Source organism: Oryzias melastigma, linkage group LG1, assembly GCF_002922805.2.
Source record: "Oryzias melastigma strain HK-1 linkage group LG1, ASM292280v2, whole genome shotgun sequence".
NCBI classification, from domain to species: Eukaryota; Metazoa; Chordata; class Actinopteri; order Beloniformes; family Adrianichthyidae; genus Oryzias; species Oryzias melastigma.
Window position 1 is genome coordinate 10,135,448 of NC_050512.1, and position 17,344 is coordinate 10,152,791.

At 42.2% G+C, this 17,344-nt stretch overlaps 1 protein-coding gene and 1 long non-coding RNA gene across 2 annotated transcripts in view; one reads left to right on the forward strand and one right to left on the reverse strand.

Moving 5' to 3' along the window:
- Nucleotides 1-975, reverse strand: part of LOC112137119 (zinc finger protein 436) — a 6,424-nt gene extending 5,449 nt beyond the window's left edge. The window contains exon 1 of the mRNA XM_024259273.2: nucleotides 667-975. Coding sequence (XP_024115041.1) covers nucleotides 667-838 — 172 coding nt within the window. The 5' untranslated portion in view covers nucleotides 839-975. The remainder of the gene's footprint in view (nucleotides 1-666) is intronic.
- Nucleotides 1-1,243, forward strand: part of LOC112137147 — a 2,045-nt gene extending 802 nt beyond the window's left edge. Inside the window, exons 3-4 of the long non-coding RNA XR_004948532.1 lie at nucleotides 205-316; nucleotides 509-1,243. This is a non-coding gene — a long non-coding RNA (uncharacterized LOC112137147). The remainder of the gene's footprint in view (nucleotides 1-204; nucleotides 317-508) is intronic.
- The last annotated feature ends 16,101 nt before the right edge of the window (nucleotides 1,244-17,344 follow it).

Consider the following 17,344-nt stretch of genomic DNA (forward strand, 5'->3'; position numbering starts at 1 on the left):
GCTGCATTCAGATCATCAAATATGGTACAATGAGTCTTTTATTTTAAAAATGGATGTTGTGCAAACCTCTAACAAAAGTTATAAACTATTTCATTTTTTAACTGCCATTTTTTCTATATTTTAATGCTTAAGCAATACATAAAAGTATGTATCATAATAGCTGCAGTAGCATAAAAACAAATTAGCATCTTATTTTTCTTAAAGGAAAGGATCGCAGTCATTAAGAAATGGACCAGAATGGCTCTTTAAGTGTTGAAGGTTGCAGACCCCTGCACTAGAGAAAGGACCAGATAAAATAGAAGGAAACATCAAAGAGGTAAAATGATGAAAATCTTTTTCTTTCTCCAAGTGTTCAGATTCTGAACTAAATTTAATAAATTAACTAAACAAGTTACAGTCTGTTCTTTCTTTACAGAGAACTGAATTATGAATACATAATAAGATATGTGAATAATGTCACCAATGCAGCACTTTTCAACATTTGCCTGTTTTTTGTTTGTCTTATAAGAGAACAGAAGCATGAAGGAAGCTGAAGACTGCAGAGCGACTGTTTACCACTTCAAGATGGCGGGCCAGAATCCTCTGATGGTGAATTAGGTCCATTTTAACTTGGATCAGAATGTTCTGGAACAAGAAGGCTCACCTCTAAGCTAGAAATAAACATACCTTTAGTGTGGAGCTGGAACTGTGGTTTCCACGTGACATCCAGCAGTCTGCGCTGACGACAGAGCTCCTCTTCGTACTGGACGATGGTTCTTTCACAGTGTCGGAAGATTTCCACAGCAGCAGCAGCGAGTCGCTCGCTGATGAACTCTCTCAGACACTGAAGTGAAGACATGCTTATTGCTCAAACTCATACAAACACCAGCGTCTTCTTCACTGCAGCTCCGATCATCTGCTAGTCTCACAATCACAGTCACGTTGTTTTTACAGTGAATACTTATTCACTCATTTATGACACTTAGCAGAGAAAAAATATTTTAATGTAAATATGCTGCTTAAAAATTGTGGTGTTTTGCTTTCCTGAAGACGCTGTGTTAAATATGCTTTAAACTCAGCAGGATTGGGTATAGATTAATGTTGGGCGGTAGATCATGACCATCAGAGGCTTTAAGCTACTTCAATCACATACGGACATTTTCCAGTCTTTGTGTCACATCCATATCTGATAATGTGTGGAAAATCCATCATGTAATTTCATTTCTTGGTTGTTAAAGGATTAAAAGACTGTTTCCGTAGTTTATCTTCAGTTGTATCTTTCTTACCTTCAGCTCTCTTCTTCCACATTCAAACTGTAATTACCACCTTGTTTCAATTTCCTTGACCATCATACTGCTGGACATTACTGACATTGCTTTACATTTTTATGTAGCAGCGGTGAAGATTTACACCAGCGAGACAGAGCTACGGGAATCAGATGGGTTGGGGGTTGGTGTCAGCTCAGGACCAAAAGCCACACCTCAGATATTTAGAAAAGAGGCAGCAGACCAACATGAAAAGGGTTTAAGACATTCAGGTTGTGAGATTTGCATCATTAGTACAATTTATAAATATAAACACTTGCTCCAGAAGTGATTTTATATATACACCTTTCACTTAGAATTTTTGATCATATCTGGTTTCTCAAATTCTTTAAAGGCTAAACAGGCTCAATCCAAGCAATTAGGGGCAGAGAGAAATTTGTGCTTGGAGAGGAAAAAAAAAAAAGGCCTTGGATATCACTGCCTAAAACTTTTAAGTTATGTTAAGGAATGAACAGTTTAGGATGAAGTGCCATTTTTGGAATTAAATTCATTTTAAATTAGATTTAACCAAATATTTAGAAATTTTCAGGTGACTTAAGTCTCAGTCTCTTATGCAGTTCAGACAACCCCGCTTTTAATGCGGACACATTGATAGTAAAATTCCACTGGAGAGATTTGTCACAAGGCCAAAAGAGAGGGATTAAAAAAAAAAAAAAGAAATCCAGATGCAATTCCCATACAATTAAAATTCATTTATTTAAACTCAAAGATTCCTAGAAGTAAAGAACTTTTGGAAATTGAGTGGCGGCGTCGGACACAGTCTGGTTGCTGGCGGCGTCGGACACAGTCTGGTTGCTGGCGGCGTCGGACACAGTCTGGTTGCTGGCGGTTGCTGGTCATCAAGAAACAAGCAGGATCTTTGGCTCTCACAGATCTTTAACTTCTTTAAGAAGATCTTCTATTTTCCACTTATTATCTGTATGAATGTCAACTGTTTGAATGTGTTTTCTGTATAAAATACCCATGTCAACAACATTAAACAGAAGGACTTCTAATTCTGCTATGACCAAAACCAAAGAGCTGTGAAAGGTCAACATAAAAGAAATTGTATACCTTCACCAGGCTGGGAAAACTATTTTTGCGTTAGGGTAGAAGCTTGGTGTGAATAAATCCACCGTGTGTGAGAAATTATTAGAAAATTTGAGAAATACATGACTACTGTAGCTCCATGCAAGTTCTCAGCCCGTGAGGTCAAAATGATCACAAGAATGGTGATGTGGTGGACCAAGCAGCCAAAAAGCAGGACAGAATGCAAAATATATCAAAAAAGTTTGAAATTTAATTTTCTTTTCAAAAAATGATTTAAATAATACACTGGGCCCTTAAAAGAGGTCAACTAAACAATAAGGGAACTCAGGCAAACGGCAACATAAGTTAGCAAAGTAACATGAACAGACTGAAAACTGACCTAACTTAAACAGAGACAAGGGAACATATATAGTGGGTGATCAATCCACTGAAGAAACACAAGGGGGAACTGAAAAGGACAAACTCTAACCACAAACAATATTCCAAAACAAATAATACATCTGTTAAAGTGTTAACTAAATCTAACATAAAGTTGCCTTTAAGAAATTAATGACAACTAGAAAATAAAGAAAATGATATTTATCTATACAAATATTAATATATTCCCCCCCACTCTTGGCCATGGTAAAGTCCATTCAGCTGCTTGCTGTTGTGGTTGATTGCTGCCAAGTGCTCATGTTGGGTTTGTCAGGCCTGACTTAATTCATCCAGCAGATGGCGGTATCAACAGCAAGCACCATGGTCTTCTGGGGCCAGCAACTCAAAAAAAAAAAACAAATATATTAATAAACTTAAGCCACAATAGAAATATGGTGTGTGATGCATTTACTGCCCTGATGGTCCTGTGATGGCGGTGGCCATCACAGGTGATCAATGTCCCAAAGTAACACAGGGGGACCTAGTGAATGACCTGCAGAGAGCTGGGACCAAAGTATTAGAATCAATGAAAATAACAAGCCTTGTTCGTCTTTTTAACTGGCAGAACTTACACAATAGGTGGTTGACTGAATACGTTTTTGCCCCCCTGTACTTGATGAATCGCAGCAATTTTTTTTTTCAGTCATTGTTGCATTACACTTTACAAAGAACTCGCATCTCATTCAATATTCCTTTAACAGTTTTGAAACTCAAATCATTTTTTAAAAATGTATTCTTGCAATATTTTTTCAAATTGAGAATTTCAGAATAAAGTCAAAGCGTAGAAATGCTTACCTGAGTTTTAATATGACCCTCCGGTCCTCATTGATCTGTGTTTAAATGATAATCTTTTCAAAGTAATTCCGCTCTATTTCTTCTTAAAGTTGATGAAAAATAAAAATACAAAGCAAAAGATAAACAAAATAAAACTAAACTTTAATTATTTTACTGGTAGGTCTGTCTCAGTAAAGCCACAGTTTTAAACTGCAGAATGACTGATTCATGTGTGGTTAAAGTTCACTTTGCTGGCTGGAAACAGTTCCTTCTGTAAGACCCACTTATTTCCTTCCGCTTTCAGAAACTCTCACCCAAAGAATTTCTTCAGCTTAAGACAGTCAATAAGACAATTTGATAGATTATTGTTTGTTATGAAATAAAAAGCCTCAGACTAGATGTACTGGTTTTCTTGTAAGTTTCATAAACAGTTAATATACTACTCACTTCTTAAAATTACAATTTACCCTAAAAAACACCAATTCATCTATAATATATTCAAACAGCTGCTATAAGATTCTTCACCATTTCCTGCATCATTTTTTGTTTGCTCTATTTGGATAATAATCTGCCCTGATGCATGAAGCCGTCAACAGGATGTGGTTCTTGCTGAACGGATTTTATGAGAAAGTAATTGTGTCTATGGTCACATATACAGAAACATGATGCTGCGCTCAGCGTGTCTCTTTGATTTGAAATGCAAAACAATTACGTTTATATGAAAGAAGATGCAACTGCATCTGATAGTAACACTTCACTTCTGACCCTTAACATTTTTAGAATGACGTGTTTATGAGTGGGTTATTGTCACACTCATATTTAAATATCACTGAATTCTTTTAACATCTCTCTGCCTCTCTTGGGGCCCACAATGGGTGACACCTTCCATGGATCACCAACTTCTCTGGCAAGACCATAAGCCAGGGATCACATCACATTTAATCCTGTTGTGTCCAGGTCCTTTTGGTGCTGGTTCTGTTTCTTTCCCTTGGGTGTTGGGTCTCTCCAAAACTCCAACAGCAAAAAAAGCATAAAAACATACTCAATAAAAATAAGGTTTAGCCTCAACCACTAAATATCTAAATACACCTTGTGTCATAACCCCTAATTGTAACAGTAAAATCTGTCCACACAGGACAAGTAAAAAAATAGTATGTGCAATAACCCTAACAGTAGAGAGTAAAATGTGGGTTTAAAATGTTTTCAAAAACAAAAAAATGAATATCAATTCTTTGCTTGTCCTTTGTGGGATCCTGAAGCTGCTGGAGCCTAACCTGGCTACTGATGGGTGAAGGCAAAATATACCCTGAACAGGTTGCCAGTCTGTTGCAGACCTCAAACATGCACCAATCCACACCTATGGACAATGTAGAGTAACCAATGAACCATGTTTTTGGATGGTGGGAGGAAAACCAGACAGAAAAGTCCTCCGTTGGTAGTTTTATTTTATGTCCCCCAACCAGGACTTAAATTGGTGTTTCCTAAACTAGAGGTACCATGCAGCCTTGAACATTTAAAAAAATGTTCAAATTTTAATTGTTCAACAGGATCTTAGGCGGTGAATAGATGCCAGAGGAAGGGAGAAGTGTGATGTGCCTTTTTTTTTTTTAATAAGAGTTGTGCCAAACAGATGTATAAACCCATATAATGAAAGTATGGAAAATGGTTAAAGCTGGACTAAGAGCAAAACTAAATACAGCAGTGTTGTTGGATTACACGGCTAGCCATAAAACACAACTGCAGAGAAGTTAAACGAATCATGTTTATTAGAATTGCACCAATACAAATGACAGATTACCAAAAGTGAAGAACTTTTAGAAGTTGAAAGGCGGCGTCGGACACAGTCTGGTTGCTGGCGGCGTCGGACACAGTCTGGTTGCTGGCGGCGTCGGACACAGTCTGGTTGCTGGCGGCGTCGGACACAGTCTGGTTGCTGGCGGCGTCGGACACAGTCTGGTTGCTGGCGGCGTCGGACACAGTCTGGTTGCTGGCGGCGTCGGACACAGTCTGGTTGCTGGCGGCGTCGGACACAGTCTGGTTGCTGGCGGCGTCGGACACAGTCTGGTTGCTGGCGGCGTCGGACACAGTCTGGTTGCTGGCGGCGTCGGACACAGTCTGGTTGCTGGCGGCGTCGGACACAGTCTGGTTGCTGGCGGCGTCGGACACAGTCTGGTTGCTGGCGGCGTCGGACACAGTCTGGTTGCTGGCGGCGTCGGACACAGTCTGGTTGCTGGCGGCGTCGGACACAGTCTGGTTGCTGGCGGCGTCGGACACAGTCTGGTTGCTGGCGGCGTCGGACACAGTCTGGTTGCTGGCGGCGTCGGACACAGTCTGGTTGCTGGCGGCGTCGGACACAGTCTGGTTGCTGGCGGCGTCGGACACAGTCTGGTTGCTGGCGGCGTCGGACACAGTCTGGTTGCTGGCGGCGTCGGACACAGTCTGGTTGCTGGCGGCGTCGGACACAGTCTGGTTGCTGGCGGCGTCGGACACAGTCTGGTTGCTGGCGGCGTCGGACACAGTCTGGTTGCTGGCGGCGTCGGACACAGTCTGGTTGCTGGCGGCGTCGGACACAGTCTGGTTGCTGGCGGCGTCGGACACAGTCTGGTTGCTGGCGGCGTCGGACACAGTCTGGTTGCTGGCGGCGTCGGACACAGTCTGGTTGCTGGCGGCGTCGGACACAGTCTGGTTGCTGGCGGCGTCGGACACAGTCTGGTTGCTGGCGGCGTCGGACACAGTCTGGTTGCTGGCGGCGTCGGACACAGTCTGGTTGCTGGCGGCGTCGGACACAGTCTGGTTGCTGGCGGCGTCGGACACAGTCTGGTTGCTGGCGGCGTCGGACACAGTCTGGTTGCTGGCGGCGTCGGACACAGTCTGGTTGCTGGCGGCGTCGGACACAGTCTGGTTGCTGGCGGCGTCGGACACAGTCTGGTTGCTGGCGGCGTCGGACACAGTCTGGTTGCTGGCGGCGTCGGACACAGTCTGGTTGCTGGCGGCGTCGGACACAGTCTGGTTGCTGGCGGCGTCGGACACAGTCTGGTTGCTGGCGGCGTCGGACACAGTCTGGTTGCTGGCGGCGTCGGACACAGTCTGGTTGCTGGCGGCGTCGGACACAGTCTGGTTGCTGGCGGCGTCGGACACAGTCTGGTTGCTGGCGGCGTCGGACACAGTCTGGTTGCTGGCGGCGTCGGACACAGTCTGGTTGCTGGCGGCGTCGGACACAGTCTGGTTGCTGGCGGCGTCGGACACAGTCTGGTTGCTGGCGGCGTCGGACACAGTCTGGTTGCTGGCGGCGTCGGACACAGTCTGGTTGCTGGCGGCGTCGGACACAGTCTGGTTGCTGGCGGCGTCGGACACAGTCTGGTTGCTGGCGGCGTCGGACACAGTCTGGTTGCTGGCGGCGTCGGACACAGTCTGGTTGCTGGCGGCGTCGGACACAGTCTGGTTGCTGGCGGCGTCGGACACAGTCTGGTTGCTGGCGGCGTCGGACACAGTCTGGTTGCTGGCGGCGTCGGACACAGTCTGGTTGCTGGCGGCGTCGGACACAGTCTGGTTGCTGGCGGCGTCGGACACAGTCTGGTTGCTGGCGGCGTCGGACACAGTCTGGTTGCTGGCGGCGTCGGACACAGTCTGGTTGCTGGCGGCGTCGGACACAGTCTGGTTGCTGGCGGCGTCGGACACAGTCTGGTTGCTGGCGGCGTCGGACACAGTCTGGTTGCTGGCGGCGTCGGACACAGTCTGGTTGCTGGCGGCGTCGGACACAGTCTGGTTGCTGGCGGCGTCGGACACAGTCTGGTTGCTGGCGGCGTCGGACACAGTCTGGTTGCTGGCGGCGTCGGACACAGTCTGGTTGCTGGCGGCGTCGGACACAGTCTGGTTGCTGGCGGCGTCGGACACAGTCTGGTTGCTGGCGGCGTCGGACACAGTCTGGTTGCTGGCGGCGTCGGACACAGTCTGGTTGCTGGCGGCGTCGGACACAGTCTGGTTGCTGGCGGCGTCGGACACAGTCTGGTTGCTGGCGGCGTCGGACACAGTCTGGTTGCTGGCGGCGTCGGACACAGTCTGGTTGCTGGCGGCGTCGGACACAGTCTGGTTGCTGGCGGCGTCGGACACAGTCTGGTTGCTGGCGGCGTCGGACACAGTCTGGTTGCTGGCGGCGTCGGACACAGTCTGGTTGCTGGCGGCGTCGGACACAGTCTGGTTGCTGGCGGCGTCGGACACAGTCTGGTTGCTGGCGGCGTCGGACACAGTCTGGTTGCTGGCGGCGTCGGACACAGTCTGGTTGCTGGCGGCGTCGGACACAGTCTGGTTGCTGGCGGCGTCGGACACAGTCTGGTTGCTGGCGGCGTCGGACACAGTCTGGTTGCTGGCGGCGTCGGACACAGTCTGGTTGCTGGCGGCGTCGGACACAGTCTGGTTGCTGGCGGCGTCGGACACAGTCTGGTTGCTGGCGGCGTCGGACACAGTCTGGTTGCTGGCGGCGTCGGACACAGTCTGGTTGCTGGCGGCGTCGGACACAGTCTGGTTGCTGGCGGCGTCGGACACAGTCCTCGCAGATGATTCCTCGGCCTCTACCTCATTGGTTCCCAGTTTCACTTGAAGAAAAATTCATTTTCTTAGAGTTGCATTTCAGTCATCAAAGTAATATCATTTATAGTTTCCTTACCTTCTTCAATTTTATTCAAACTAGAATCCATTGACTGCAAAAGGCCAAGGCTGCCACTTAAAGAATGGATTTCTGGAGGGGTAACAAAAGAACAGAATTACTACTAGATCCTCTAGCATAGAACAACAAGTGTCATTTTCCTCACCATTGTCTTTCACCAGCAGTTCATCATCAGCATTCTGGCTTTGTCTTGCAACTGGCAAGCTTAAAGCTTTAAAGAAACATCAAAAATTAGACACTGCTCCATCAACATTTATAACTTCAGGCTTAAATTTCATTGTTTTATAAAATTATTAAATCACCATACCATTGCTGAAGCAAACAGCCAGAATGAAAAGGGCCAAAACTGACTCAGCTCCCATCTTGTCAGACACTGAATGAGAACCCAACAAACAAGAGGAGCTTAAAAAGTTTATCCAGCAGGAGACACAGCTGCTGCTCATTACATCTAATTGTCTTTCTCTTCAGGTTAACTTGACTCAAACTTTGATTATGACATACCAGTAGATGGCGATAATGCACCTACATGCTTTGTTGCTGTCTGCCATAAAACTATACAAGAAGAATTAGAACCTTGATTAACCCATGATACTTCACAGATTTTTTTTTGCCAGTTTACAACATTTATTTAGTTTCACATTTGAAATGAGAAATTAGAACAATCCAACTAGTAATACTAATAATTTTAATTGTGTGAAAAATAAGATATTTCTTACTCAAAACTTGGTGTAAAAAGCTCCCTTTAGACTTGTTAACTAGTCAAACAAGTCCACTTAGAAGATACGTCATTTAACACAATCATTGCTTTTATTAAATCTCGGTGCAAAGTATTTAAAGGTCAAGTATGTTTACTGTTCTTCAATCCATTAAAGAGAAGACATTAACAGTGTGTATTCTGAGGAAACAACCCAGCTGGGACCCAAAAATCTGCTGAATAGACTATTTGAATATTCAAAAATTCCCTTTTGTGTTAATGCTATTATGAGTGTGTTTCTGTGGCCCTGAGACAGACAGGGACATGTCCAGGTTTTGTCCAGCCTTTGTTGAACTGTAATCTGGGATAGGCTCCAGCAACCACATGACCCCAAAATGGATTCAGAGAACATGCCAAATGTATTAAATTTAAAATGGTCCCAGTACTATTTCACTCTTTTATGGATTTTGCTTTTAAAGTTTAGAAATAATAGATGGTTATAAAATGTACATAAAAAATGAAAGTTAAATACTTATCCTCAAAGAAAACATATAACAATTATTTCATCAATATAAAAGTTCAGCTGTTTTAGCATTTAAATTACATAGCCTACTATTTTTCACTCTTTTTTGTTTGTTTGTTTCACTGTTGATCCGAAAAAGTAAAATAAAAATCAAGAAAATAGATTCTCAAATTAGCTTCCCAGGTGCAGCAGAATAACTTATGCTGAGGTAACAGGCTCTGCTGTGATTTGGATCGATTTAAATCCAGTAGGGGGCAGTATAGGAACTACAATAAACACTGTTTTTCACTGTGAAAATCAGACAGAAACTTTAAAAAAGCTTCAGGAACATGTCAGTGTTGGAGTGTGTGTTACCAGATAATTCTAAAGAAAAGAACAGAGTTTATCAAAAGACTGGGTCTCTACGTGTTACTCAGGCTGTGCTTCAGCGTCTACTCTCGGGTGCGATCCCACAACTGAGCGGCACGCGGGCTTTGACCTGCTCCGTTTCCGACCTGGGCCGATTCACCCCTCCTTAGACGACCTGGTTGTCCCGGGCTCCCCCAGAAACACCATATCGATGCCGAACTGAGTGCGGACTCCCGATCAGCATAGTCCACTGCAGCTCAGAGCTCCTGAGCTCCAACGATCCTCCAGCCTCAGCCTCCATGACACTTGGATTACAGGCGCGCGCCACCACACCCGGCGGGAAACTCTTCCTCATATCAGCTCTTTGATCAACATGGTCTGTCACACGAGGAAAGCTTGAAATAAAGTCCCATTGTCTCTTATGTTCTCATTTATGTTAATATTTTAATATGCCAGAAAAAAACTATATTTAAAGCTTAATTTAATTTAAAAATATTCAGTTCATTGTTTCAAGGGTTTTGCAAATGACATGTTTTCCTATATAAAATGTTTATTTCTTTACTTTTCTTTAATCCTTAAACTTATATTTTTTATATAAAGGATCACATGAAATTTGCACATTGGCTTTTCAATAATAGCAGCTTTTTTAGTGTTTGATACAAGCAGTCTGCAAATGAACTACAATTTTATAAAATAAAAATGAACTACATGTATGTTAAGAATAAAAAAAGGACATTTCTGTGAAAGAGATGTTAGAATAGCGAGGCACACAAATGAAGTTGAGGAGAAGACAGAGATCAGTTATTGTGTGGGATTTTTCATCAGGGCAATGCTGGAAGATCCCTGACGCTATGACCAGGCATTGAAGGTGTCATCTAGTAAAAAGCATTTCATATTTTCTGGAGTCTTCTAGACAGTCTGGACCCCAATCCATCTTTGTTGCCCAGCAACGGCCCCCAAACATAGCAGCTTTCTAGAAGATCTACATGAAAGAATGGACCAAAATGACACTTAAAGAGTAAACAAACCTAGTGAAGATTTCCAGGAATCGTTTGACTCTGTCATTGCCAACCAGGGTTACACGACAAAGTACTAAAGTCAACTTTTTTACTAACTAAATACTTTTTTGTGCTCCTCATATAAATAAATTCTTTATAAATCATAAATTGTATTATTCTGGATACTTTACATGCTGTCTCTCATAGTTGAACTTTACCAATGATGATAATTGGGGTTTATTATCAGTGGTTCAGTGTCCTAAATTAACTCTCTATCAAAAACAGATGTAACCCAGATACCCTGTAGTACCTTGAAAAAAAATGTCAGGCCGGATTGCAGAACCAGAGCTCTTTTCAGCAAAGAAAAATTAAGTTTAAGTCACTACTTCTCTTTTTTTAAAGCATCTTTTCAAAATTTGGTGTAAAACATTTGGGTTTAAACAAAATTATTAGAAAACATAAACTCAAAACTAGATATTAGAGCTTTTACATTTCTTTTTTGGAATATATATGACAAAAAGATCATTTATAATCTGCATAATCTCTTTAAATTGATTTTTTAGGTGTTGTTATTGTTTTAATTTGAATTCATTTTAGAGTTACATACTAGTGCAGTATCTAGATAGTATGAAGCCCAATCGTTGAACGTTTCAGTTCTTTGGTTGAACTCCATAAAGCCTTTACTGAACACACCAGTATTTCTGAAACTTCTTGTTTATGAAAGCCTCAAACATCAAAAATAAGCAATTGAATGTTTGATTTTATCATTATATGTTTTAGTTTGACACAAAGAGTTAACATATCAACTAAATGATTTTCACCAGACAAATTGTTGGAGAGCCTCCTTTCTTGGCTCCACAGTTTATCCACAACCCATCTGCGCTCCTCAAGCTCAGGCTTGTGAGGGATTTTTATCGACTTCAGCAGTTTTTCTGGTGGATTATGAGGTCTGATGAGATGGGGAGCAGAGCCAGACCACTTCGTGTCTGTGCGCAGCTCTCTTTGCTTGCATTCACCTGCTGGCAAGTTGGCAAGCATAACATTACAGTACTTTATCATTAACTAATCAACACACGTAATTGGGCTTCGATTTGGACTCTGCGCCAAAGCAAGAAATCTGACAATTATATGCTTTTTATTCCAAGAAGATGGGCTAAATTTCTAAGTTTGAGAGATAAACTTAGCAAACATCAGATTGACATTCTTGCATATCAAAACACGTTTTTGTTTCACCCTTTTATGTGTATTTCTGCAGAGTTCACCTCCAGCTAAACAGTAAAGCACAAAGCATAACTATGAACACATTTTAGCTTTGTCTCAGAAAAATCAACTCTTTCTTCTTCAGGCCACAGTTAAAATGACATTTCTTGATACTCCTACTTATTAAATCCTCCGATCACTTCACCACTGTTTTTTAGAGGATCTGGTGATTGCATCCAGAATAGAAATGGCATTGGACTCACGAAGGAGGTGAGAGATGGTTTTCATCCTCAATTTTCAGTTTGTAAAACATTTTTATATTAGCAGGGTTGTCAGTTGGGAAGATGAAAAAAGTGTCATTCAGTCAATGTGTTTGCATCACATAGAGTGGGACAAAAAGTATTCAGTCAGTCACCAATTGTGCAAGTTCTTCCACTTAAAAAGATAAGAGAAGCCTGTCAATTTTCATCATAGGTATATCTTAACTATCAGAAACTAAAAAGAAAAGAAAAAATCCCCCAAATCACATTGTCTGATTCTAAATTATCTATTTGTAAATTATGGTGGAAAAACAAGTATTTGGTCAATAGCAAAAGTTCATTTTAATACTCAGCAGTCAAACATTTACTATAAATCTTCACAAGGTTTTCACGAACTGTTGCTGGTATTTTGGCCCATTCTTCCATTTAGATCTCCTCTAGAGCAGTGATGTTTTGGGGCTGTCGCTGGAGATCTGGAGACCGGCTGGGCCACTCCAGAACCCAGCCACATTTTGTCTTCAGTCCCCTTGCTGATGGAAGGAGGGTTTCACTCTAAATCTGATGAAACATGGCTCCATTCATTCTTTCCTTTACACAGATCAGTCTTCCTGGTCCCTTTGCTGAAAAACATCCCCATGTTTCCACCCCCATGCTTTACAGTAGGTTTGGTGGTCTTTGGATGCAACTCAGCATTCTTTCTCCTCCAAACATGACAAATAGAGTTCTTACCAAAAAGTTCTATTTTGGTTTCGTCTGACCATAGGACATTCTCTCAGTCCTCTTCTGGATCATCCAAATGCTCTCTAGCAAACTTTAAACGGCCCCACACGTGTACTGTCTTTAGCAGGGGGACACGTCTGGAACTGCAGGGTTTGAGTCCCTGTGGTGTTACTGATGGAAGTCTTTGTTACTTTGGTCAGCTCTCTTGCAGGTCATTCTCTAGGTCCTCCATGTGGTTCTGGGATTTTCTTGTGACCATTTTGACCCCACAGGGGGAGATCTTGAGGGGAGCCCAGATGGAGGGAGATTATCAGTGGCTTTGTATGTCTTCCATTTCCTAATAATTTCTCCCACAGTTGATTTCTTCACACCTATTGCAGATTCAGTCCTACCAGATCAACAATTTTGTTTCTGGTGTCCTTAGACAGCTCTTTGGTCTTGGCCATAGTTGAGTTTGGAGTGTGACTGTTTGAGGTTGTGGACAGGTGTCTTCTATAAAGATAACGAGTTCAAACAGGTGTTATTAATACAGGTAATGAGTTAGGGACAGAGGATCCTCTTACAGAAGAAGTTACAGGTCTGTGGGAGACAGAAATCTTGCTTGTTTGTAGGTGACCAAATACTTATTTTCCACCATAATTTACAAATAAATTCGTTAAAAATCAGGCAGTGTGATTTTCTGGATTCTCATTTTGAGATATACCTATGATGAAACCTACAGGCCTCTCTCATCTTTTTAAGTAGGAAAACATGTATGATTGGTGGCTGACTGAATACTTTTTTGCCCCAGTGTACGTTTGAAAGAAGCTGCATTCACAGTTCAGCTGTTCATAAACTAATTTAAATGTATATGAAGCTATCAAGCATGCCGGGAAACTAAAAACACCAAATATCATTTTCATCAGAATGAGTCTTTGAACTGAAAGATTTGAAGAAACAACAGCTCAGTCGGTTGACAGAAGCAGGCGACAAATGCACTACATGTCCCGATGTCACCTCTCTTTGATAGTGGGAACACACACATGCAGAGCAGCAACATCTACCTCTGCTTCCACCCTCCACTGCTCTCCTCAGACATCCGTTTCAGAGCCAGAATCACCAGCAGCTCTCCAACTGCAGACAATGATGAAGAAATCCTTCTTTTGGAGTCGGCGACTGGGGGATTTCTTGTCTGTAAAGCTCCCAGCGTGGTAGTACCTGCCGTGAGAGCTTCACTAATTGGGCTCTTAATCTTTTGAATCAGGCAAAATGAAGCATTGAGGCGGCCTGACAATGAGAATGATGTACACAACGAAAGAAAGGGTTTGGATGATGTGGGACAGTGTGCTTGTATGCTCTGTGTGGGCTTGTCTTGCCATAAAGTTGAAATGCATTTGACTGAGATTAGTTGAACATGTGTTGAGATGAGGGTGAGATAATCTGTAACTGAAGGAGAAACACAAAGAAAGAAATGCATGCAAACTGCTAAAGTTTCTTTGCTCTTTTTTTATTTCTAAGTAGATGAGCGTGCAAGAGTGTGCACATGGTTGAGTGTGTGGTCAGGAGATGGTTCACCAACACTTCCTGATGAATCATCACTGGAAAACGTAATTAACTTCCTCGCTGCGTCCCGATTATTTCCCCACCGGAGATTAAATTCTCCCAAGTGAAACGGGGAACAATCGAGTTTGGACAAAATTGAGTCAAATGTTCCGCTGGTTCAGTCCAGCGGAGCCTGCTGTTTTTCCCCCTCAATTCAGCTGTCTGCTGGAAGAACCTGTCAATCATGGGATATCTCCAGTTTTATTTCTTTTTTTCTACATTTAGCTGTGTCTGTAGCGATCATGCTGACCATCGTCTGATCGCACTTCTTTCAACTTAAGAGTAGAAGGAAAAAGAATCGCAGGTTAAAGTTCCACTTTGGTCATCTTTTAATGTATTGTAAAAGTGTTCCAAGTGGTTTTAATTCTTGAATATGTCATTTTTAGCCAAACTCACATGGATCTAGTCGTCTCCACGGGGACGCATCAGAATGGAGCAGAGCAGGAAGCCAGCTGCAGGTAATACGGCGGATAGACCCAATGGACATCCAATGGAGGTTGTCATGACCTGCAAAACGGAAGTCTCAAAACAGAAGTTGTGAACATATCCAAAGAGGAAGTTGTATTTACTTTTACGGTATTTTTTCTGGTGCAGACCATTTTTTCGGGTAGGTCAGGGCTTGACGTGCTTTTCTTCTCGACACAACAATAAACTTGTTTTGAAATTTCACACACTTCTACAGACAAAGTAAAAGTTTGGGTTTGACTCGTATCTCAGACCACCAAAGCTTTCAGTGAAAGCTGCCTTTTCAATGAGCTCACCCGCCCATCAATGACAGGATTATATGAATCAGATGCTTTCCTGTCACATCATTAACCACTAATACTTTTTCGTGAGATGCAGGGCTGAATACGCTGTCTGCACACGCATGCAGCGTCAGGCACTTTCAGACGTCTCTTCAGTTTACTCAGTAGATCTGATCCAGAGCGATGGACGTACCAGCACTTCCACTCTCCCAGACAGACCTAAATAAAACATTCCCCCCTTAAAGTTTTGTGCACTCTGACAAACTGGAGGGTAGTACTGGGTTGGCATTATGGGTAAATGCCAACATGCTTTAGACAATAATCCAGGGTAAGTCCCCTGTTGGCTGATGACCAAACAATCGTGCTCAGTGTGACTGGTTTTGGCAGATTTTCAGAAATGGTCTTAGTTTGAGTATGACAGTGAAATCCCTTCTGACATTTTTAAAATGGTTTTATTAATTAAAGTTGCTTTGACTGAAGCAGAACTGGAAAGGAAATAAAGGGTTTAAAAAAAGGGGGGGTTGCAGTGTTGAATGTATGAAGGGGTAACCCCCCCTTATGCCCCACCTGTTCTATTCTCCTATGGATTAACATTGATTTCTTTTGTTTCTGAAACACTCCTTTTCTCTGTACAAATATATCCGTCATCCTGCTGCTCGACTGTGTTTTCTTTCCACAGTCAACAGAAGAAAAGCAAAGGTGGTGAGCCGATATGAAATATTAGTCTGACCTCATTCAGAGTCCACTATTATTGTGACCTCAAAAAGGAGTGGAAATTAGACAGAGTTAAACAAAAGTCCCTTGACGTTTAAAATAACTAAACTGAAGTTGTGTGGGATTTGAAATAGGTAAAAATAGGAGAAATATTTTGTTAGATAAACTATGTGAACTGCATATGCAATAAAACCACCACATTTGAAACTTTTTGGGATTACACTGAATATTGTGTTCTGAACGGCAGCAAAAACTCAAATTCCAACTGTATTTACTGTAAAAACATTCCCAGTGGTCTTTTAATTATAAATATGCCATTTTTAATCAAATTAAAAAAGTCTTTGTCATTTTTTAAGACAAAGTTTCTGCAGAGTGGCAGAAATTAATCAGAAATTCACCTCTGAGTCGTGGGTGGGACTGTTGATGTGGAAGTAATCCAGAGCTGATATCCCATCATCCCTTTATTTACACTTTCTATCATTTACAGCTCCTCAGAACCCCAAGCTAGCATTAGTGATGCAACAGAAAAGGTGAGCAATAAAAGTTTGTCCATTTCAGTTGCTGTGTCACAACTGTGAGGCGTTTATCTGCTCCTGATTCATCACATTTTGTGTAAAGAAATATTCAGAAACACAGTTTTAAACGTCTTTTATTCTTTCTGTCTTCTGTCTTCCATGAGAAAAATGCTACAAGAACATATTGAAAATACCAAAAACATGATTTTTATTGGAGTGGGTCTTTAACCACAGATGAGTTTTAATATTGAGAGGACTTTTATTTGAAGAATTATAATCTCAGATTTTCTTTACAAAAATCTTAATTTGTTTGTTGAATTCTCATTAAAATCGACTTTGAAGTAACATAGTTCATCATTTGACTGTTTTTTTAGAGGCTGAAACATAAAAAATGAGCTAAAGTACAGGTTAATAATGAATTAAGTGCTGCATTTTTTTTTTACTTGATGCCTCCTCATTATTAGAAATATTTAAGTCATTTGTGTTCACTTTCCAAAAGCTTAATCAACAGTTACGTAAGTTAATTTTTTTCTTTTACCGTCCCACCCCAATCATCTTTTGTTCTAATGTAAAAGTGTTCACAGTGGTCTTTTAAATATGGTTTACCCTAAATTAAAAAAAGGTGATGTTTTCTTAGGACATAGTTTCTGCAGAATGGCAGGAGTTCATTAGAAGTTCACCTTTGACTTGTTGGCGGAACTGTTGACATGGAGCAACCCCGCCTCCTTTACCCTTCCCAATACTGGATCTATCCAATCGTACAGTTCTGAGCCAGATGTCAGCTCAGACGAGGAAAACAAAAGACGTACCATGTGGATCTTAAATTATCTAGATATAACATTAGAAGATGCATCAAAC